The sequence below is a fragment of the Hemitrygon akajei genome, chromosome 6 (genome assembly GCF_048418815.1).
Source record: "Hemitrygon akajei chromosome 6, sHemAka1.3, whole genome shotgun sequence".
NCBI classification, from domain to species: Eukaryota; Metazoa; Chordata; class Chondrichthyes; order Myliobatiformes; family Dasyatidae; genus Hemitrygon; species Hemitrygon akajei.
The window spans coordinates 119,906,805-119,932,085 of NC_133129.1; the positions used below are offsets into that span (position 1 = coordinate 119,906,805).

The 25,281-nt window shown below is 40.3% G+C and overlaps 1 protein-coding gene across 2 annotated transcripts in view; it reads left to right on the forward strand.

The window, feature by feature from the left end:
- The window catches only part of pdhx (pyruvate dehydrogenase complex component X), a 231,935-nt gene that overhangs the window by 181,332 nt on the left and 25,322 nt on the right, over positions 1–25,281 (forward strand). For both annotated transcript variants that reach the window (XM_073049131.1, XM_073049130.1), the window contains exons 8-9: positions 913–971; positions 7,632–7,790. In XM_073049131.1, the coding sequence (XP_072905232.1) occupies positions 913–971; positions 7,632–7,790 (218 nt within the window). The remainder of the gene's footprint in view (positions 1–912; positions 972–7,631; positions 7,791–25,281) is intronic.

Below are 25,281 nucleotides of genomic sequence, written 5' to 3' on the forward strand. Positions count from 1 at the left end.
ATGTAAGAGCATGGATTTACAATTTAATTAAGAAGCATTCATCAACTGACTCCTTTCCAAAGCACTTGCATTCAATCTGCATTGTGACCTTGAGCTCACATTTACCTGTCCTTCAGTCCTTCTCTGGCTCTGGCATCTCTGATCTCAGCCTCCTGTATATTTCCACAAAGCTCCATTCAGCCTTAGTGACAGCACCTCATTTTCTGGCTAGGCACATTTCAGCCTTCTAAATGTGCCATCAAGTTAAACAATATAAGATAATTAGAACGCCTGGTTCCTCTAGTAATTTTAGACAATTATTCCACATCCACTTCCTCCTAGCACTTACACCTCCTCCATTATTTGTCCCATCACTAACCACATTCACCTTGTACCATCTAATCTCCCATTTAAAAAGGCCAGTGACCTGAATCATTCCCTCTCCCCACAAGTGATGCTGGACCTGCTGAAGCTTCCGGCATCTGCAGTATTTTGCTTTTACAATGCCACAAAAAGCAACAGATGCTATTTTTGGTGTATCCTGACCACCCAATGGCAATCTAAATTATGGAATGTTTTTATAATTGATTTTGAAGCCTCTGAAAATACTTTTTTCACAGTAAATGCATTTTTAAAAATACTGTGTGATATAAATGGAATTGAAAAAGAACACGTGCCTTCATTCACTGTAACATTAGCCACAGCTTGAAGCTCAGTTATTGTATGGAATCTTTAATACACTAATGCCCTTGATTCTCAGAAAGCTAAAGGAGTGTCACATCTGCCTGGACACCATTTGCAGCAACAGAGTAGGGATCTGTGCAGACATTAGCATTCCAATGTCCTTTTTCAAGCACTGCATTAATGAAAAGCTGCGTCTCCGTCAAAGTAAATCTCTCCATTCTCATTGATTTCACTGTTTTTTTCTTCTAGATGACATCAAGGTCTCTGTGAATGATTTCATTATCAAGGCAGCTGCTGTCACACTGAAAGTAAGTGAGCTCCAAAAAAAACCGAATGATACAGTGCCTTGGAAAAGTATTCAGCCCCACAACTATTTTCACATTGTACTGTCTCATTTTCAAAATTTAAAATATATTAAAGTAGGGTATTTTAGCTAATCTGCAAAACATAGTGTATCATGTCAAATCAAAAGAAAGATTCTAAAATTACAAAAAATTTAAAACCAAAATTGTGAGGCTGTATAAGTATACACCCCCTTTGTAATTACTATGCTAACTTTCCTCAGATGCAATATACAGTATTACTTTACCAACTCACCCAATTTGTTGATATCGAAAATTGGAGGATCGCCTGAATAAATACTCTCTCTCGTAAGGTCTACCTGTATGATAGATTTTCAACAAACTAAAACGAAGACAAAAGAGCATTCAAGGCGAGTCAGGGAAATGATGATAGAGAAACACAAATATGGGTAAGGGTACAATACCATCATAAAAAAAGTGGAAGAAATATGAAACCAGAGCCACGCTGCCTAAGTCAGGCTGCCCCTCCAGTCGCTTCAGTAGAAATGGCACTTGTAAGAGAGGGTACTGTGTTGTCAGGTCACCCTGAGTGAGCAGCAGAAGTCAGTGGCTGCAACTGGAGACAAAGTTCATGGCTCCACAATCTCTTAAGGCATTGCACAAAAAGGGTATTAATGGAAGAGTGGCAAGGAAGAAGCCATAGCTAAAAAAAAAGCATATCCTTGCCTGTAAAGACTTCGCAAAGTTTCACTTAGGACAGGAGTTCTTTTATATGTCATTGACCTCTACCATTAACTGAGGGATTCATGGACCCCAGGTAGGGATCCTCTGACTTAGAAGATACTGTAAAAGATGTGGAAGAAGGTCTTGTGGTTGAATAAGACTAATGTAGAATTTTTTGGTCAATCTCTTAAGCGGTATGTGTGGCATAACTCTCATACTGCACATCAGCCAGTTAATGCCATCCCTACTGTAAAATATGGTGGATGTAGCATCATGCTGTGGAGATGGTTTTCCGCAGTAAGGACTAGAAATCTGGTTAGGATTGATGGGCAGCAGTAGGGACTGAAAATCTAGCTAGGATTGATGGAAAGATGAATGCAGCTAAATACAGAGAGATCCTAGATTAAAACCTGCTAACCTCTGCCAGAAAGTTTAAAGTGGGGAGGAAATTCAACTTTCAGCAGGACAGTGGCCCTAAGCATACTGCCAGAGCAACCACAGAGTGGCTTCAAATGAAGAAAATTGGTGTCCTTGAGTAGTCCAGAGAATCCTGACTTTAACCTGATCAAATATCTTTTGTAAGACCACTAGATTGTTGTCCATCACCGCTCCCCAACTAACCTAGCACACAGCTTGAGCAATTTTCCAAGGAGGAATGGGCAAATCTTACTCCATCACTTTGTGCAAAGCTGATAGAGAATTTTCTAAAAAGACTGTAATAATCACGAGAGGTGGCTCAACTAAGTACTGAGCAAAGAGGGATGAATACTTTGAACTGCTGATATTTCAGGTTTTGGATTTTTAATTTTTTATCCTTTACAATTTTCCCTCTTTTGGGGCTCCACTGTGAAAAAGGAGCATGTGATTCACAAATAAAAATTCTCACTTAAATTGATCAAATTCCCTGGTTGTAATATTAATTTATATGAACAAAACATTGCGGGCTGAATGCTCTTACAAGGCACTGCATAGGGTGAGAGATTTAACTTAAGCAGCCTTCTTTTTCCATATTCCTTTGCAGTATAGAAGGAGCCATTGCAGCCTATTGAGTCTATGTCTGCTTACAGAGCAATTCCATTCCCCTACAGATCTTTACTGTAGCGTGTTCTCCCTGCTTTCCCATCAGCTCCCCCAGATTCTACAGCTCCATTACACACTAGGGGGAATTTACAGTGGCCAGTTAACCTCCGGGTCCTCGCATCCTCGGGATGTGGAAGGAAACTGAAGCACCGGGAGGAAATTGCTGTCATAGGGAGAACATGAAGTCTCCACACAATTAGTATTGGAGTCAGGACTGAGCTGCAGTTAAGACAGTAAACACTTTAAACTACTTTTTATATTACTGTTTACATTGTAAAAACATGCAGATATTTATGTACTTATGCACATTTTATCCCATGTCCACTTTAACCCCTAATTTTATTTTTATATAATTCTTTATTCTTTATAATTGTTGATGTGCTTGTTGTTTCATGTACACCACAACACATTCCTAATACCTGTAAATGTATGTAGTGAACAAAGTTGATTAGTTGTGCTAATCTGTCATGAAAAGGAGAGGCGGGATTAAAGTACTAGTGCTGTGTGAGGAATCTATAAATTCCTAAATGAATTTTAAAACAAAATATTAAACATGAGGAAGAAATGCTGTAAGCACAAAATTGTGTGTGCATCTGTGGGAAGAATTGAGTTGTCAAAGCTGAAGAACACTGGTGGAGCTTGACCTGGAATGTTTACATAGAAGAGTACAGCTCAGGAAGAGGCCCTTCAATGCAGTGTTGTGCCGAACCAGCTAAAAAGTAAATCAAAAACACTTAAATACTAATCTCTCCTACCTACACCATGTCTATATCCCTCCATCTTCCTCACATCTCACATCCATGTGCTTATCTAAACATCTCTTAAAAGCCTTTAATGTATTTGCCTCTACCACCGTACTAGGCAGGGCATTCGAAGCATCCACCACTCTCTCAGGAAAAAACTTACTTCGAACGGCCCCTTTGAACCTACGCCCTCTCACCTTCAATGTATGCCCTCTAGAATTGGGCATTTCAATCATGGGAAACAGATAGTCCTTGCCTACTTTATCTATGTCTTGCATAACCTTATAAACCTCTATCAGATCTCCTGTTCACCCCCGCCGCTCCAGACAAACCAACCAGCCTATTCCCTTTCCTTTCTCTCTGCCAGCCATTGCTGCCTAACCTTATACGGGTTTGCAGCATCTTCTCCATGCAGTATGGGTTTCCTGATTCTGACTGTAGTCATCTCCTCCAGGAATTTCTATTAGTCCTGAAAGGCAGAATGTGCCAACCAAAGAAATAAGCATTGTGGTATGGATGTTAAAGCCCAATTACAAATAAAAGCTACAACTGTGCCCTGAGGAAGATTGCATCAGTGAACTATTGCAATAATTAGTGTGTCTCATTCCAGGTCTCCAAAGAAAGCAGATGGCTCTAGACAGGATAGGTTTTACAAATCATTGTAGCTTTTTTTGGCTTTCCTTAAATATGCCATATATAAAATGTCACTATATGAATCTTCAACCAGAAATGACAAACATATGGAGAAACCCAAAACAGAGTAGATGTTTGCCTGATGTAATAGCAGACCAAAAATGGGAAGACACATTTCTTTCCAATCATTTGATCTTTAATCGTTTTGAATGATATGTATTTTAACATTCATGTTCAAAGGGATCTCTAAAGAGTCCTAAATATTAAATGTTAACATTCAGGACTTGGAGGAGCTGGTATTACTAATCAATGAAGTGAGAGGATAGCCACTAAATTCAGTACAGTCTGGGTGAGAAAGGCTAAGTTAGTTAACTGATGTAATGCAAACTTTAGAAAATTTAACCTCCAAATACTTACACAAAAATAGATAAGGGACCATATTCTGTTGAACTCAGCCCATCCCCAGGAATCATTTTGGCCATGATCCCGACATGCCCACACTAACCGCAGGCAGATGTACAGGACTGATCTCACTGTTCCTCTGCATTTCTGGCTATGTAGTGACCCGGCTTCATGTGACATGGTGCAGATGCCCCCCCCCTCTCCAAACACCCAGACAGGCTTTGTCAGTAGACAAAGATGCGATTGCAGTTTAAATGTCCCTGCCATTCAATAACATTTAAAAACTGCTATACTTTGTACTAATATGTGGAAAATATGAAAACATTTATCTTAATTTAAATATATTGTCACTCAGAAATGATTAGGGATAAAATGGTTGAAAAGAAACTTGCTTTCTCAGTTGCTATCTAGGTGTGCCCTACAATCAATGAGATCACATGTTCCTGTTTGTTTGACCTGGTTCTGGATCTAATTAACATAGAACTGTACAGCACAAGAATACGCCCTTCATCCCACGATGTTATGGCCGGCTGGTGGCATAATGGCATCAGCGCCGGACTTTGGAGTGAAGGCTCCCGAGTTCGAATCCAGCCGGCTCCCTTGCACACTTTCTATCTGTGCTGGGTTGAGCGTCGAGCTAGCAACTCAGCCTTGTAAAAAAAAAGAAATGCTGTCATGACACCGTAGTGATGACTCCAGAAAGTTAAGGGCTTTCTTCTTCTTTCCCACGATGTTATGCTGAACTAATGACTTTAATTGTACTCAATTAAACTAATCACTTATGCATGCAGATTGTCTATATATTCACTACATATTCATATGCCCTACCCCCATGATTCCCCTGTCTACTTATGGGTTACATAAAGATTGGACTCAGTCTCATGACATTAGAAACGGAGTGTGGTGACAGATACTTTGATTTCTCACCCATCAAGACCTGAACCCCCAGGTACATGCATCTCCACTACTTGCGTGCAACTATTTAAATAAAAGGAAGAAGATAAAAAAATTCAAAGTTTATGTTCGAAGTCAATTTATTATCAAAGTACATATGTGACAACCCTGAGATTAATTTTCTTGTAGGCATTTATAGTAAATACAAGAAACACAATAGAACCAAGGAATGACCGTTCCCGTCCAATATGCAAAAGATGACAAACTGCAAATACAAAAAGAAGAAATAATAATGATAAATAAATAAGCAGTAAAAATCAAGAACATGCAATGAAGAATCCTTGAAAGATAGTTATACCCTCAGGTTCAAAAATCTGATAGCCTAAAGGGTAATAACTGTTCATGAACCTGGTGGTGTGGGTCCTGGGGTTCCTGTTCCACCTTCCTGATGGTAGCAACAAGAAGAAATTATGGCCTGGATAGTGGGGGTCCTTGATGATGGATGCTGCTTTCCTGTGACGGTATTCTGTGTAGATGTGAAAGTGCAGCAGGAAAAGCTTATCCATCCCCTCAACCTTGCTCTGCCATTCAAGAAAGTTAGTTCAGTGCTGCTTGCCTGTACCAGCCTCATCTCTCTTCATTCAAACCCTTCATGAAAATTCAATGAAGATGCAAAACTAAAGGAAGATATCAAAATAAAGTAATCTGACAAGTAATGTTACAGCTTTGTCAATAAAAGAAGAAATGTTAAAATCAAACAAGATCCTTGTGACATTTATAATACGTAAATCGTCTTAAAGTGTCAGTCGTGATGACTAATTTTTGGAATGCATTTGACACAACCGGAGAACAGATTGCTTTAGATCTGATCATGTATGATAAGACAGGATTTATTTAAACACCCATCAAAAGGGATGCACTGTAGGAGGGTGATTGTAATGTAAAAGTCTCTCACATACTGTTTAAGAATGACAAACTTAAGTAAGAAATTAAAATTTTAGACTTAAATAGATTACATAGGTAAGAGGAATAGTTTGCTAAGGTATATTGGAAAATTAAATTCAATATAAGCAGCAATAGACATTAAAAGGAAATTTTCATATTTCTTTACAAATATACATTTAATTGAGAAGTAAAGACACCACAGGAAGAATAATCCAACTGTGCTTAAAAAGGGACCAGAATAGAATTAGAGCTTGTATGTTTAAAAATAAATAGTGAAGTTGAAAGGATTTTAAAAGCCAAGGAAAGATTACTAAAAATTTTGAAAAAGGGATAAAGCAAGAGATGTGAAACTGAGCAAGGTATAGTAAAACAGTGTATAAAGGGTTATGGAGAGATGGAAGAAAGGAGACAACAAAACTAAGCATTGGTTTTGTTGCTGTCTATTTTCACACTCACGTTGCTGTTTCTCCCGCCACCCCAACCACACCATGAATCCATGTGCTGTCTTCCTCAAGTTCTACTGCCACCAATTTCCACTAATATCAGTGCACTCAACCGCCTCAGTCCCCACTAAAAGCTGGCCCCTCCAAAAATGTGGTCTTTTGACTTCAATGGAATTGAATCTAGGAAGGTATGACCCTCAGCTGCTCTGTGCTTATCTTATTAGTGCCAACAAGTCAGATGAATTTTGTCCACAGCATTTCAAGTTGATAGAATTAATAAGAAATGAGTTCTTATACTTACTACATAAGGTATAGAATTCAAAAGGAAAGACGTAGCAATGAGCAAGTTCCTCTAAATAAAATTTCAGAATATCACTTGCAATACTGTACCTCTGTCGACACGTGGATGCATGTGATTTACAAAGTGTAAACATATAGTATATTCTCTTCAATCATTCCTAGTACAACATATGTAACTCTACAATCAAATGTGGGAAACTGGGCCTTTTGCAATAGACCTAAGCAGATTCTGGTAGGAAATATCCTTTAGCAGTTGCAGATGGCGGCAGTAGTTAAAGCAGACTTCTCAACTAAGTGGTTAGAAATGAGGCCAAAGTATACTAAATTGAATATACAGAATTAACATTAATTCATAGAATCTGCACTTGGCACCATTACAAAGGAATCGATTGAGGGCAATTGTCTCTGTTTTTGTCTGTATCTGCACAGCAGTTCTCTCTGACAACTGTGTATTTTTGCTTCCTCCTCCCCTTTACTTTTTACTCAATGAAATGCTTTTAAAGCAAATGCCAAATGTGAATTCCACCTGGAGCATTGAGGGACCTTGTCAGCTCAGCTCTGTTGACATTTCAGTAGCTGTTGCTACGGACTATGGCCTTGTTACACCAATTGTCCAAGATGCTGCTTCCAAGGGAATAGAAGAAATTTCCACCACAGTCAAGGTAAGACCAAGAACTAGTATCGGAATCATAACTTGATTAACTTTCCACCACTATAGGTATTGCACTGGATTACTTGCCATTTAGGTGGCTGTTTAATATTTCTATTCAAATGATAATGATTATCTGTCACCTGTGTGTTATAAATTACCGTAGATTCCGTACTACAGAGCGCACCTGATTAAAAGCCGCAGGCTCTAATTTTAGAAAGAAAATCAATTTTGTACTTGTACAAGCCGCACCGGATTTTAAGCCGCAGGTGTCCCACGTTGTAATATGAGATATTTACACAGAAAGGTATTACAAGTGAGGATTTTTTTAACTTTTAATTAAATCCGTATGGTAACATAAACAAATACATATTGCAAATGCTTTTTTTCGAACCGTGCCTGTAACACGGCTACTTTTAAATATACATACGTATCGGTAACACACAAATTACGTTGCGTATACTTTTTTACTGAACAGTGCACGAACAACATTCCAATATCTCCTAACGACTGGTAAAAAAATATATACTGCAGCCTACCAGGAAAAGTTATTGATCGCCTTTAACTTAAAAGCTGCATCATCGCGCGGGTCTAATGCGCTCGCCCCCACCTTTCCGTTTATCGCAAACCGGTATTTCCCCACAAGACGCGGCGAAACCGGATGTGACGTCATAGCATCCCGGGATGTAGTACAGAAAACAAATATACTTAAAACACTTCTAACTTTAACTAGAAAATACTAACAAATGAATTACTAAGCGAAAATATTATAAACTAAATAACTGCCATAAAGGCAGCACAATGCTTTTCTTCGAGTGTTTTCCAGGTTGATGAGGGTGAGTACAAATGACTGATTTACAATAATTTAATTGTGAAAGTGCGCTTGATTTATCGTACAATTTCATTGGACCTCTGTGAACTACTCATCAATTTTATTGGTCTACTGTTACGAGGCAAAATGTTTTTGGCGGCATGAAAAAAAACCATGCATTAGCCGCACCGTAGTAAAGGCCACAGTGTTCAAAGCTGTTCAAAGCGTGGGGAAAAAGTAGCGGCTTATAATCCAGTATCTACGGTAAATAAATATAATTTAACAGCATGCATAAGAAGACACCAACATATATATTGCTAGGCTGGATATTAGCAGTAATCCCACGCAAAATGCCAGTATGTTGTACAATCATGGAGCACACAAACAAGCCTCCCAGCTTACCACCGATTGTACCAAGCTACACTAATCCCGTTGAGGTCCATAGCCTTTCATGTCATTGTGGTTTATGAAATTGTCTAGATGCTTCGTAAATGTCTTAAAGTTTTCTGTCTTTGCCACTTATTTAAACAGCACATTTGAGACTGTGTTTACCCTCTGTGGAAAAAATACCCCCTCCAATCCCCTCCAACTACTGCCCTCTTTTTGGGATACCCCACCATGTGTAAAATAATTTTGCTCTCTACCCTGCCTATCCTCCTCATGGTTTTATATACCTCAATGAGGTTGACCCTCAGTTCTCCTCCACTACCGTTCCAGTCCCATTCTGCACCCTCTCAGTGCAATCATGGCCTTCTAGTGGTGGACTCATGGTGTGAAGTGTGGGAGATGTTGTATGGTTTAGCCTACTGCAACATCATGAACAGACCAGGATATACAAATGAGAGAGGGGGGAGGGGGAGAGAGAAGCATGGCAACACAACTGTCTGATCCTGAAACAAGTAGAAAGAAAGAGCGAGTTACTTGACACCAGGCAATTCAATATTGAGCTCAGCAATTTGCAGTCACCCCAGGCAGAAGAAAAGGTGCCAAACTTCGAGTTTTCATTGATCCTTGTTGTAACAGTGTGGGAGGCCACAGTCAGGTCAGTAGAGTGAGGATTTAAAATGGCCAGAAACTCAGGGTCGTTGCTACTGACTAAGAGTAGGTGCTTCACGAAGCAGTCACCCAGTCTACACTTGATACGGTAGAAAAGATCTGGTAAGATTGGAGGACATGCAATTGCTGTTTCCTGTGGAATGATTGCTTGACTCCCTGGATGGTAAGAAGGGAAGAGGTGAATAGACTGGTGTTGATTTTGCATGAGAAAGTGCATGGAACAGGAAATGGTGGGTGGGGACAGAAGCAAAGCTTGGTGCCACGAAGTGCAGAAAGAGGAGGGGGGGTAGTTTGGCAACTAGTGGTGGGATTGTGAGCTGACAGAAATCGCACAGGATAATATGTTGACTACAAAGTGGGTGGGGTGGAAGATGAATACCAGGAAAGAGGGGTGAGAGAGCAAATGTACTTGTGAACTCCATACATTGTGGCAGAAGGGAAGCCAAATTTAAAGAAGAAGGAGGCCATTTGAAAGTGGAATGCCTTATCATTGAATTGAATTGGAATTGGTTTATTATTGACACATGTACCGAGATTTAGTGAAAAGCTTGTCTTGCATGCTGTACATGAAGAGCATGGAAGCAGAACAAAGTAAAATAGCAGAATGCAGAATAAAGTGCAACAGCTACTGAGAAAGTAAAGTACAGGTAGGCATGAGGTGCAAGATCATAATGAGATAGATTGTGAGGTCGAGTCCAACTTATTGAATTAGGGAACCATGCAATAGTATTTTGGCAGAGGAAGCAAGCGCAATGTAGATCAAGAAACTGGGGGAAAGGAATGGCTTTGTTATAGGAGGCAGGGTGAGAGGATCAGTAGTCAAAGCAGCTGTGGGAGTTGGTGGATTGTAAAACATGTTAGTATTGGAGGTGTAGGAAGGAAAGGAAAATGTCTGAGAGGGACCACAAAACTGAAAGTATGGTAGAAATTGGCAGAAAATATAAAACATTTTGAAATTATGCATGGGTGCAGACTGCAGTGCTGATGAAGTCATCAATGTATAAGTGAAAGAATGGGGAAATGTTCTCAAATAAGCTTAGGAAAAAAGGCTATGTCACAGACCCAACATAGGAAGAGGCACAGCTGGGCCAATGTGAGTTCCTTTCTTTAACCAGTTGAAAGAGTGTGCTGGTGAAGGGTAACTGTTTGGGTGTCTGTTCAAGGGAGAAATGGTGGGCCCTCAGAACTTCCTAAAGGGTAATGGAGTGTAAGAAACTGTGGTGAAGAGGAGCTGGTTTGGACCAAGGATTTAGAAACTGTTAAAATATTGGAGGCCATCAGTATGCCTTCCTACCTAAGTGTGGTGTAGTGAAAGTTTAAAATTGACTCCTGGGATTGGAGGAATTGTTCTCAAAGACAAGAATAAGCAAGCAAACTTTGTCTACGTTCTCTAGTGGTCTGAAGAATGAGACATGAACTCTTTCACATTCAAAATTCATGCAAGGCTTGGCACTGTAGAACAAAAAATCACTGGAGGAACTCCTGCAGGTGAAGCAGCATTCTTCATGAAGACTGTGGGTTATTTATTAAATGCCTTCAACTTTACTAATGCCCCATGTCATTGACGTGCTCTTTGGCATTTACAACTGAGTTGTCAGTTATGAAATTCTTTCCAAAGGCAATAAAGTGACTGGCAACTTTCTTAAAATTGTTGGTTGGTGCAATTAATTAAAAGTGCCATTTTCAAACAGATGCTAATCAACCCTGCCGTTATAAAACAACTAATTTAATGTGATACGTATAAGTGAATAAGAATAAATCTGCTTTTGATTTGGATTCATCCCAAAATCATAACAGGACTTGGTACAATCCTTCTTGATTATTATTGTTTTTAATTTTAAAGTTACTGTTCCTTTAAGTAGGTACATGACTGAAGTATATGAGGTGAATAGATGCAATCCACAGTGTCTCACTCAAGTGATTCATAGCCTTTGACATTTAACTGCAGGAATGTGTCAAGATGTTATAAGCAAGAACATATGTAATCTGTGGTAGGTCTGCAGGGTTGCTGATAAGTTAGTGCTGACCTCAAACACTAAAAAAACATTAACATCCACTTCCTGTCTACTTTGGGTTATTTACCAAAGAAAAATTATAACTAACAGTTGCAGGCTCCTCTACATTCCCAACCATTAATTCCTTAACTTCTTCCCTGAAAAAATAAACACAAAGCAAAACCAGTCAGGCCGATCAAACAGCTTGCCTCTGAATATGAACTGAAATAAGAGCAGTGAAAGAGCTTGCAGAGCTGAGTGATCTGGAGCCAGATGTCCTGATGTGTTCCTGCAACCTGCCTTGTGTAGTGAGATCAGGTTGGACCATCCTCTAGACAATTGTATGATGCCAATTAATGCTCACGCTCGAATCAGGTGGACAGAGGGGAGTTGCTAAAAGCTTTAGGGATGGGAGTAAGAATAGTGAGGAAGATGGAGAGACACTGAACAACAAAGTATGATAAGAATAGTGCAATTGACCCCACTTGGTGCCCCTGACCTCATGATGCCTGTTGTATTTCCTTCCATGTTGAAGTCTATTACCACACGGTTTCTTAAAATGCACAAACAAAATACAGTCTCCCAAACAAGTATACACACACCCTCTCACAAAATATATGTAGCAACCCTGTAGCAGGTAATGAAGGATCTTCCCACCAGAGGTTTTGCACACTGTCTATTTGTGATTTGCTTGCTAAATGATGCTTTAAAAAGTAATGTTTCCAAGTATCACTCCCCTTCTTCTCACTTGCAAATTTTTTGCATTGTAACAATACACGCAGGTAACACCATAAATATTTTTCATAGCTACACGTTCCTGACCTCATGAGCTTTCTGTGTAGCAATTTCTACTGTTTCATTAAGTCATTCTGTTTAAAATAAAAGTTCTGTTGTGCTTCACGCCATTTGTTTCTTTGGAATTTGACATAGTGAATCAATCATATCTTCATTAAAAGCAGTAAAAGTAAGCCAGTTCTAAAAAATGCAGACAAATCATCGCAGACTCCAAGTTGTCAACACCGTCTCCATCAGAAACTGGAAAGGAAAATGTTATTTCTTTAGATCAGGAAATATACTTAACACGCCAATGAGGTAGAGACTGACGATATTTTGTGCACAGTTTAAATTCCTTTGTGCACTAAAAGCAAAAGATGTATGCACGTGCACACATTGCACACCTTAGAGGGAACTTGGCCTGTGGGCAAAGGGCTAGTAATTGTGTTTGAGGTGGAAAACAGGCTATGATCATGTTGAAGGACAGAGTTATTAAATTGACACATATTCCTACTCTTATTTTTCCTTAAAGCTACCATGAGCTAAATCCAGTTTGCCTCTTTCCCACAAAGGTTGCATTTCCCCAGCATGTCAGCACAATACCATAGTTACACTTGTGTACCCCCATTACAGTGGACCATTCTGTCACAGACTTATCACTAGCTACTTTATTGTCATGGGGCCTACACTCACTCCCACCCTTACAGTCACTTTGCTGCTGATTGTCCAATCCCCTTCACCTCACAATCTTGAGCTGCAGGCCTTAATGGGAAAGAAATGGAGCCTTAAAAAATCTTTGGAAGACCCCTGTGGACCAAGTTTACCCTGCCATTGTTCCTTATGAACAAGGTTTCCATGTTATCTTCGACCCTGGTCCTTCTACCTGGAGCCTTGTTCCTTTTATGTCCTACTTTCTTCATTGGACCATTAGAAACATTTTTTAAGAATATAATTAAAACCATGATTAATTTGCATTGTTTTTATGAATCATAATTAAACGTAGAATATTTTGCAACCTGCTATGCAAGATGAATGATGGCTGCTCACGACTTGTTAGTATCCAGACAATTGTAAGCATTGAACACATGAAAGCCCCACGAGTCCGATTGAACTCTGATGATGTAACAAAGCATGTTGATGAGGGTAGAGCAGTATATGTGCTGTACATGGGTTTTAGTAAGTCATTTGGTAAGGTTCTCTATAGTAGAAGGTCCTCCTGAAAGTCAGGAGGCAAGGGATCCAAGGAAACCTGGCTGTGTAGATACACAATTGGCTTGTACATAGAAGACAGAGGGTGGTTGTAGAAGTGGTGTTCTGCCTGTCAGTTGGTAACCAGTGGTGTTGCTCAGGGATCTATTCTGGGACCCTTGCTCTTCGTGATTTTTATTTAAATGACTTGGATGGGGAAATGGAAGGGTGTGTTTGTAAGATTGCAGATATCACAAAGGTTGTTGGGAGTTGTGGATAGAGTAGAAATTTGTTGTTGGTTATGACAGGATGTAGAGCTAGGCAGAGAAGTGGCAAAAGGAGTTCAACCCAAAAAAATGTGAAATGATTTTCTTTGAAAGGTCAAAGCTGCAAGTAGAAAACAGGGTTATTGCCCGCAACACACATAAAATGCTAGAGAAACTCACCAGGCCAGGCAGCATTTATGGAAAAGAGTAAACAGACAACATTTTAGTCTGAGACTCTTTATTAGGACTGGAAAAAAAATGAGAAGGTGGGGGGAATCCAGATGGAATCCATCCCTGGAGCTATTAGACCCCAATTGCTATTCCATGTGCTGCCAAAAAAAAGCATTAAGTGAACAGGAATGCCGATTCCGGGCCATAATTCATCTCTCTATGCCCTGAACTGGTTATTTCCCTTTATGAACACTGGAAATCTTGTCAACCTCTCCTTTTAAGAAAGAGTCCTTCAACCAGACCTCTTTAGACCATAAGAAATCAGAAATAGGAGCATGAGTAAGCCATCTTACATTTCACACAGCGCAGGGAGCCCAGAGCTATTACCTTGTTGTCAGTCATGCCTTTGTACTTGTAAAAGGAAAAGAAAGGAAGTGAAAGTACATTTTTTAGATTTAGTGGAAATGTTTGAAGCTTTGCAGCCTTCTGAAGTAGCACCTACGAATAACTCACTAGTTTCAGCATCAGGCTGGTGATAAGTAAATCGAAGTTTGTATTTATTGAGATTATTTTTTTTCATCTGGTGCTTCCTCCAGTTTTGGATTTTGAATGGCAATTGATCCTAACATTGCTCCCAGAAAGCTATCATAAACTTGCAATAGCAGTTTCTGTGCTCATAACTTCACCATTTCCATGTTTGTCCAAAATTATGAAACCTTTCCCTTCATGACAGGCCTTCACATCAATAAAATATCTTAAGAAAAGTCACCTGAAGTTGGTGTTGCCTGGTTGAGTCATCTGAGAGGCCGGACATTTTGATCAAAGTGTGTGTCAGAGCTGCTGCTGGGTAGCTGAACATTACCACATGGTGATTTGGCACTGGCAAATAGGCAACAACCTGAATATTTGGTAATGCTGGTTGCCAACGAACATTACAGCAAATATAACAAACATGGCAACCTGTTTCTCATCCTGGAACCAACATTGAATATTCTGAATATTAAAAATGTTAGTTTTTCTTACATTTTCCTTAGATCCTCCCTTCCCTAGCATTGCCTCTTAGTCTTTCACATGGGAAATCCTTAACTTTCCTATATCTGTACCTTTTAGCTGCACTCTCAGCTGTTCATGAGCTGACATGTCTTCTTTCATTTCCTGAGTCATTGCTCAGATCCTTCAAAGGAATCCTCTTCTGATTTGTTTCAGCTTGTTTGCTTCTTTATTTCCCTATCACACCTCCCCCCCAGGGCACCACAACGAACAAGAGCTAAAGTTGGCCATAGCTTCCCACAAGCTCGTGCTTAAACATGATGTATCCCCAAACATGGTTCATGAGCAACTTGTAGGCTAGCTCAAATATTCCCTGATTTAAAAGTATATTTTGAATGAGATAAATCTTTAAGAAAAGATGGAAATTGCTGAAGATCTGTGGAATAATGTCAAGCTGGCACTGGAGGAGCTAATCATTAGCCAACATGAGTTAGTGCATCTTTCCAATGCCTTCCCAATCATGTCGGGGAACTTCGCGCAGGCCAGCTTGAAGTATCTGACAAACTAGCATCTGATGAACCAAAAGAACCAACACACTTGGCCAATGTTAAACCACTATTAAGAGCGCCCACTGTGTCATCCAATCACCTGTCTGTATTTCTACTCCCATGGAGGACCACTGCAACAGTGGTGTGGACTGCAAAGGTATGATCAAGCGAGGTGGAGGAGTACTTACAGGATTGCTTTAAATCGGTGGATTGATCATATTCAGGGATTCATCTTCATTCTGAATGAATGTGCCACAGTTGTGACCAACCTCATTAAGACCTGTGTGGATAAGTGTGTGCCTTCGAGAACATGCTAGACATACCCAAACCAGAAGCCGTGGATGAACCAGGATATTCACAGTGACGGCTAGATCTGTGGCATCCAAGACTGGTCAGTGATATAGAACTCTACAGGAGGTCCAGGTGGAATGCATGGAAAGCTATAGTAAGAGCAAGACAACAATTTCAAGTAAAGTTAGAAATGCAAGCAGATACACGTCACTTGTGGCAAAGTTTGCATGCCATTACTTCCTACAAGAAGAAACCTAGCATCATAAATGCTTGTAATGCTTCACTGCCTGATGAGCTCAACACTTTTATGCATACTTTGAAAGTGAGAGTAACATTATACCTGTGTAAGTTCTTGTAGCGTCTGGCAACCCTATGATATCTGTCTTCAAAGAAAATGAATCCTCACAAGGTGTTAGGTCCCAATGGTGTATGGTCTCTCTGCAAATTGGATCGTTGATTTCCTCATCAAGGCACCAGAGTCAGTACAGATTGGAAATAACATATCCTCCTCACTGACAGTCAACACAGGCGGACCTCAATGATGTGTGCTTAACTCACATCTCTCTCTGCACTCATGACTGTGACTAGACATAGCTCAAACACCATCTATAAATTCACCGATGATACAACTTGTTGGCAGAATCTCAGATGGTAATGAGTCGTACAGGAGTAAGATAGATTGGCCGGTTGGGTGGTGTTGCAATAACAACTTCGTCAATAAAGAATTAATTTTGGACTTCAGGAAGGGGAAGTTGCCAGTCCTCATTGAGGGGAATGGAAAGGGTGAGCAGCTTCAAGTTCCTGGATGTCAGTATCTCAGAAGATGTATCCTGTGCATAACATATTGATGCAGTTGTGAAAAAGGCACACAACAGCTATACTTAATTAATGAGTTTGAGGAGATTTAGGATGTCACCAAAGACTCTAGAACATTTTGACAGAGGTACTGTGGGGAGCCATTGCCACTGTATGGAGGTTCCAGTGCACAGCCAGCTGCATCATGAGCACTAGCCTCCCCATCATCGAGGACATTTTCAAAAGGCAGTGTCACAAAAAGGCGGCATCGATCATTAGTGACCCTCACCATAAAGGATGTGCCCTTTTCTTGTTACTACCATCAGGGAGGACTCTCAAAGTTTTAGCTTCTTCCCTTCCACCATCAAGTTTTTGAATGTCCACTTGAATGCACTCTTTTTGCCCTGTTCATTTATCTTTATTTATTTCTGATTCTAACTTATAATAAGTGTATATATTGCACTGTACTGCTGCTGCAACAACAAATTTAACAACATATCTCAGGGGTAGTAAGTCTGATTCTGAATAATCTGAACATTTTTCCTATCCCACTTTTTCAAATGGGATATGATTGAGTGACATCAATAGGGTTTGGACTGCAACAAGTTATCTTTAACTGCATGTAGTATCAACTAGGATTGTAAAAAGTTTCCGTTACACATGGTGATTGAATATTTTGATCTTGTCCTCAAGGCAGAAAGGCACAGAAGCTTCTGAACTTCCACCAGCCACGGGTAGGATGTTTAGGGAAGCGAGCACTGTTTAGAAACGTAGAAAACCTACAGCACAATACAGCCCCTTCGGCCCACAAAGTTGTGCTAAATGTCCCTACTTTAGAAATTACTAGGGTTACCCATAACCTATTTTTCTAAGCTCCATGTACCTATCCAAAAGTCTCTTAGAAGAGTCTTAGCATGGGTTTTGTGGTGTGCGAGAATTTCATACTGATAGAGCTGATGTAGATGTTGAGGCAAGCTTTAAGCAGGCTGTAATTTTAAAATATGCACATATTGATGGAGTTTTGGGGATCTTCTGTCCTATTATCTGTATTAGTAATTAATGTGAAACAAATCTATTATTTTCTCCAGATGATTTGTGTTACCTTCTCAATGGGAGCCAATTCTCTTATGACATCCTGCTGTGACTTTTACACCAGTACGGTTCTGTTCATAGGTCTAACAGAGAACTTATAATGTTGAAATACCTTTGATATTCTTTCAATTTTAAATACCATGAATAAATTTAATTGTAGTATAATTGTATCTCTGAATAATGAAAAATTCTGTTTTCACAAATGTTCATAAGTGAATTTTGTTGATTAACCAGATAATACAAAAAAAATCACTTAATATGTAACCATACCTCCACAATATTCTGATGAATGGCATTAAAACCACAAGACTATGAATAACAATGACCAAAAATGGAGTGATAAAAGAAAGAAATTCTGCCACTTGCAGGAACGAATATATGCACATGCTTCAACTTTAAAATATGAATGAATTCCCATAAAAATATTATATGTACCGGAATCCATCAGCTGAGATTCATAAACTGGGGAAGTCCTATAAAAACACAGAAAGATTGAAAGGTTCAGACTCTGTTTGATTTCTTTACAGAACTGTTGAAAATATACAAAACTGTAAATAGACATCAAGCCTCTAATGTTTGTGCTAATCCTAAAATTCCTATCCCCCATCCCCGATCACTTGGTTGCAGCTTTTGAAGTTCCTAAAGGCTGATTTATACTTTACGGTGTCGCATCAACACCATAGGTACCACGTACCCTACGCCGTAGGGTGACACACACCTCCCCAAAAAAGTAACGCTTCACTGCGACGCACACCGCAACAACTGTGATTGGTCCGCTTGGTAGCATCTCATTTCCGGTTGCTTCTTCTCTGCCATGTCTGTACACCGACGTGAAATAGATGAACTAAATTGTCAAATCTACCTGCCGACATGCGAAAGTGTTTGATTTCCATGCATTTCCTCGTACGTCTCTCACGAAGAAACTCAACACAGTGGCATAGAAACCCCACCACCAACTAGCATTTTGGTGCACACCAATGCATGCTCCCTATAGCGTAGAGCGACACAGAATTGAAAATCAGGGCTATGGCGTAGGCTACGGCGTAGCCCGTACACAGAACTATAAATCAGCCTTAAGTGTCAGGGGTTCCTCCCTCTACCACACTACCAGCAGAATTGAAAATCAGGGCTATGGCGTAGGCTACAGCGTAGCCTGTACACACAACTATAAATCAGCTTTAAGTGTGACGAGGGTTCCTCCCTCTACCACACTACCAAGCAGTCAGTTCCAGATCCCAAACACACTGAGTGATTTTAGTTTGCCCCACAATGCCCCTCCAGTCTTCAAAGTAATTTAAATTTGTGACCTGCAGCTTTTAATTCTTCAGCTAAGAAATATAAATCCCTCATATTTTACTCTAGCTGACTTTTTTATGCACTGATCTCCCCCCAGCTTTTACAGTGTAAAAAAAATCCTGTGCTATCTAATCTTTCCTCATGGCCACAATTTTACAGTCCTAATTCTTCACACATTGTCCAGTGTAATCACTTATTCCCTGTAATATTGTAACTAATTCTGTACCCTGTATTCAACATATAGTCTAACAACCGTTGCATAAGTTTTGGCGGATCTGAGGTTGTGAATGAGCACAAGATTTAAAAAGCAAGTGAAGGCAGTTGAGATGTTTCAGGTGCTTGAGATCGTTGGGTAATTTGATACGACAAGAGCCAATAAAAAGAAGTTGGGTTTAAGCTTAGTGGCCATTGTGGGAGTGGGCCAGTGTTAGAATGGAGAGCTGGGGGCTTTTGGTCAAGAGGCAGAAACCAAAGTAAGATTCTTTCTTATTGTGCAAATAGAGCAGTGGGAATGCCAAGCAGGAGAGTGGAATGCTCTTTTTGCAGAATGTGGGAAGACAGAGCTACCTCCAGTGTCATTGCCGACTGCACCTGTAAAAAGTGGATCCAACTGCAGCTGTTTACAGATCATGTTAGGGAACTGGAGCTGGATGAACTCTGCATAATTCAGAAGGCTGAGGAGTTCAGGGAGGTAACGGGGCACAGGTAACTGGGTGATTGTCAGGAGAGAGGAAGGAGCGGGCATCTAGTACAGGGTGCCCCTGTGGCCGTTCCTGTAAATAATAAGTATATTACTTTGGATACCTTTGTGGTGGGGGATGACCTAGCAGAGGAAAGCCACTGCAGTCAGGTGTCTGGCACTGTCTGGCTTTGTGACTCAGAAGGGAAGGGGAAAGAAGAGGCGATTAGTAGTGATAGTGGATTTATTCATTAGTGGAACAGACTCTGTAGACAAGAACAAAATTCCTGAATGGTATGTTGCCTCCCAGGTGCCAGGGTCAGGTATTTCATAGATCCATATCATTTTAAGGGAAAGAGTGAACAGCCAGAGGTCATAGGCAGGAAGGGCGACACGATCCTGCAAAATGAGTCCAGGGAGTTAGGTGCCAAGTTAAGGGACAGGAATTCCTCTCAGGATTGTTATCCATGTGACGTGCCACTGAAGCCATAAGTAAGAAGATAAAATCATTTAACGTGGTGATGGTGAAGGAGGAAGAGCTTCAGATGTTTGGATGATAGGCACTCTTCCAAGGAAGTGGGGTCTAATATCCCTGTGGGATTGTTTGCGAAAGCTGCTGTGTGTGGGGGGAGTGGATCAGGATGCTAATACTAGATTTGCTGTAGGATGGGAACCAAAATGTCAGGGTTAATAGTGGAATGGGTGTGGGGAAAGATGATGATAGGCCTGCATACAAAGTCAGGAATCAAAATCAAAAGATTTTTGAGAGGAGGGGACTTCAGTCAGGTGCACTGCCCAAGTACAAAAGGCAGTAGCGAGTCGGTACAGCAAAAAAGAGCTTCGACCAGCAGCCAATCGGGACACTGGAAGTTTGGAGAGGGGGGGATTTCAATCAGGTCCACTGCCACACTACAAAGGCAGCAGCAGGTCGGTACAGTAAAAAAGAGCTTTAACTAGTGGCCAGTCTGCGTTTGTGATTGATTAGCAAGAGCAGATTAGATTAGATTCAACTTTGTTGTCATTGTGCCGAGTACAGATACAAAGTTTTCACCACCCACTGGAGTGCTTTGCAGTCCAATACGGGACAATTGCCATACCACACTGAGATGCATTTGGTGAGTATGCTCTCCATGGTACAGCGGTAAAAGTCCATCACTATCCTGGGACAGAGGTGAGCTCTTTATAGCAAGACGGGCAATCGTTACAGCGGCTGGCTTTTGAGTGGTGAGATCAAGGTTGCTTTAGCTCTTAGACACTTCAGTCAGAGAAAGCAAAGGATAGAAAAGCTCAAAGTTGTTATTTTTCCTTCCCTTCTTTATATCTGCTCAGCAAGGATAGTAGAGAGGCCAGGCAGGATAGTTGAATGCTCCTTTTGTGGGATGTGGGAAGGCAGTATCTGTGATGACTACAACTGCATGAAGTGCCTTCAGCGTCCCGCATAAAATGCTGGATAAACTCAGCATTTATGGAAAAGAGTACAGTCGCCATTTTGGGCCAAGACCCTTCACCAGGATGGGTTCAGCTGCATGCATTTGTCTGCAGCTTCTAACATTCTACGTTAGAGTTGGAGCTGGAACTGGATGAACTCTTAATCCTTCAGGAGCTTGAAGGGGTGATAGACAGTGTCTAGTGGTGTTCCTCAGGGGTCAATATTGGGACTGCTACTTGGAGAATTGCCTTTGTAGAAAAGTTTGTGGATGCTACAAAGATAGTCGAACGGGTTGGTAGTGCTAAGGAAGCAAAGCAATTGCAGCAGGACTTAGACAAATTGAAGAAAAGGCAAAAAGGTGGCAGATGGAGTACAGTGTTGAGAAATGTATGGTAATGCTTTTTGGTAAAAGGAACAATAGCACAGACTATTATCTAAATGGGGAGAAAATTCAAAAATCAGAGGTGCAGAGGGACTTGGGAGTCCTTGTGGAAGACTTTCAGAAGATTAATTTACAGGTTGAATCTGGTAAAGAAGAAAAATGCAATGTTGCCATTTATTTCAAAGGGAATAGAATATAAAAGCAAGGAGATAATGCTGAGGCTTTATAAGACACTAGTTAGGCCACACTTGGAGTATTGTCAAGTTTTGTGCCCCCTATCTCAGAAAGCATGTGTTGTCATTGGAGAGGGTCCAGAGGAGGTTCACAAGAATGATTCTGGGAATGAAGGGGTTAACATATGGGGCTCTTTTGGTAGCTTTGGGCCTGTACTCACTGGAATTTAGAAGAATGTGGGGGGATCTCATTGAAAACTACTGAATGTTGAAAGGACTAGATAAGTTGGATGTGGAGAGGATGTTTCCTACGGTGTGGGTATCCAGAACCAGAGGGCACAGCCTCAGAACTGAGAGGCAATCTTTTAGAGCAGAGGTAAGGAGGAATATTTTGAGCCAGAGAGTAGTGATTTTCTGGAATGGCCTCTGGCATTGAGTCGGTCTCTGAGTCAGAAAGGAAGAGGGAAAGATTCACTGTGTGGTGATGGGGAGTTTGTTAGTTAGGGAATGGACAGGAGGTTCTATGGGCAGGAATGAGATTCCCAGATGGTATGTTGCCTCCTGGGTGCCAGGGTCTGGGATATCTTGGATCGAGTCCTCTCAGGATACAGGGAGAAGGCAGGAGATTGGGTCTGAGAGGAAAATTGGATCAGCCATGATGAAATAGCAGAGCAGACTCGATGGGCCATATGGCCTAATTCTGCTCTTATATCTTGTGGTTGAAAAGGTTGAGGATGATGGGAATAATGTTCTGAGTTGTGGCTATTTCAGTGCAAGGAGCATCATAGATAAGACAGATTAGCTTAGAACATGCATCAGCATATGGAATAAAGACATTGTAGCCATTAGTGAGACAGTTGTAGGAGAGGCAGGACTGGCAGTTCAGTGTTTCCAGAATCAATTGTTTTAGACATGATAGAGGGGAATGTCATATCAGAGCTCAGACAGGATAGACTGAAGTCTCGTTAACTGAGGTTGCAATACTGTATAAAAGTCCTAGGCACATGTAAAAATATCCTGTCAAGTGAAAATGCTTTCAAAAACAATGAGAAGTTCCTAAATATCAAAAAAAATTACTGTAAAGAGCAGTAAATAGTGAAAAACTAAATCAAATCAATATTTAGTGTTAATACCCTTTGCCTTTAAAACTGCATCAATTCTTTTAGATACACTGTCATGCTGTTTTACAATAAAAATTGGCTAGTAGGTTGTTCCAAGCATTTTGGAGAACTTGCCACAGTTCTTTTGAAGACTTTGGCTGACTTGCTTGCTTCATTTTCTCTAGGTAATCCCGGATAGCCTCGATGATGTTGAGATCAGGGTTCTGTGGTGCCCATACCATCTGAGACCATATAAAGAAAACATAGGGTGCCTAAGACTTTTGCAAAGTACTGTATATGGGTGAAACTGAGGAATAAGAATGCAATGACCACATTAATAAGGTTATATTATGGATCACCTAGCAGTCCATGGGATTTAGAGGAGCAAATTTGTGGAGAGGTAGCAGATAGTTGTAAGGAAAATATGATTGTGATAGAAAGTGATTTTGATTTTCCTCATATTGACTAGGACTTCCATCTTGGAAGTCCATTGGAAGGGATAGACTTAGTCAAATCTGTTCAAGAAAGTTTCCTTAATGAATATTTAGGGAGAATGTCATACTGGATCTCCTATTAGGGAACGAGACAGGGCAAGTAACAGAACTATGTGTATGAAACACTTTGGATCTAGTGATCATAGTTCAATTGGTTTCAATGTAATTATGGGAAAGGATAGAACTGATCCCCTGATTAAGATTCTAAATTGGAGAAAGGCCAAATTGGATGTAATCTGACAAGTGTGGATTCAGATAATTTTCTGGCAAAGGGATACTTGGTAAATATGAGCCCTTCAAAAGAGAAAGTACAAAGTTTGTATGTTTCTGTTAGTGTAAAAGGCAAAGCTAATGGATTTAGAGAACCTTTTTTTGGGAGATATTGAGGCCCTTTTTGGGAAGAAGGTGGTGTATAGCACATAGAGGCAGTAGGAAACAAACTAGTGCTTGAGGAACATAAGAAATGCACTTAAGAAGAAAATGAGGAGGGCTAAAAGAAGGCATGAGGTTGCTCCAACAGAAAAGGTATTGGAGAATCCCAAGGGTTTCTACAGATGTATTAAGAGCAAAAGGGTAGCAATGGACAAACTTGATCCTTTTGATCATCAGTGTGTACATCTATGCATACAGCCAAAAGAGATGGTTATCATAAGTAGATTTATTTGTATCTGTTTTTACTCGTGAGATGGACAAGAGTCTATAAAACTGAGGCAAAACAGCAGTGAGATCATAGATCATACACAGATTAAAGAAGAGGAAATGCTTGCTGTTTTGAGGTAAAATAGAATGAATAAATCCCCAGGGTCTGACAAGGGTCTTGGAAATTATGGGAGTCTAGTGTAAAATTTGCAGGGGCCCTGCCAGAGGGCCCCAAAAAGTCCTTAGCTCGGGTGAGCTGCCAGAGAAATGGAGGATAGCTAATGTTATTCCTTTGTTCAAGAAAGGCTCCAAGAAAAGGCTAGGCAATTATAGATTGGTGAACCTAACATCAGTAGCGGGTAAATTAGGTATACCAAGGAACTGGATAAATAAGCATTTGGCTAAACAGAGCCTGAATAGGGATAGTTAACGTGGCTTTGCTTGTGCAAGGTCATGTCTAGCCAGTTTTTCAAGGGGTTTACAGAGAAAGTTGATAAAGGAAAGGCAGCGAATGTTGTCTACGTGGATTTTAGCAGGCCTTTGACAAGGTGCAGAAAGGGAACTTGGTCAGTAAGGTACAGTAGTGTCCATTCATGATGAGACAGTAAATTGGATTTGACATTGGCTTCAAGGGAAAAGCCAGAGGGTGGTATGAAATGGTTGCCTTTCTGACTGAAGGTCTCTGACTAGTGGAGTGCTGCACGGATCAGTGTTGGGTCTGTTGTTGTTCATTATCTATATCATTCTAGATGATAATGTGATACGTTGAACAGCAAAGAAGCCTATCGAAGCTTATAATGGGAAAAATAGGATAAATAGCAGATGGATTTTAATGCAGACAAGTATGAGAGTGATTGTACTTAATGTGAGCTTTTCACTGGCTTTGTGATAAATTTGAGTGAGGTAGCAGAGTAGTAATTTCAATTGAGAGGTGGAGGATATCAGGGTAGAGGTAGTAAAGGAAGGACAGTGGATGAAAATGTGGTAAGTAGTTGCTTTGTACCGTACCCTTGTCTAAGCATGGGTTGTAATAGAACATACTTAAGTTTTCTAAGTCAATGTTAAAAAGAAATGGATCAAACTGTCAAGCTTACCCCTTTTCTATTTCTGTTTGGTTGGTTGGCCTCCTGCCAGCATTCCCCAAAGATTCCTTTCCTTCACTAGAGAACTATGTGTCCTAGTGTTAAAAAGTGAAGTGAGCTTGCATTATTTCTGTCATCCAGCTGTGTTTGTTTGTTAAGTAGAGGATTGAAGGAATACTTATATACTTCATGAATACTGTGCCCAATAGTTATTGACCATAAAATACCAGTGGATGGGAACCCAATCAACAATT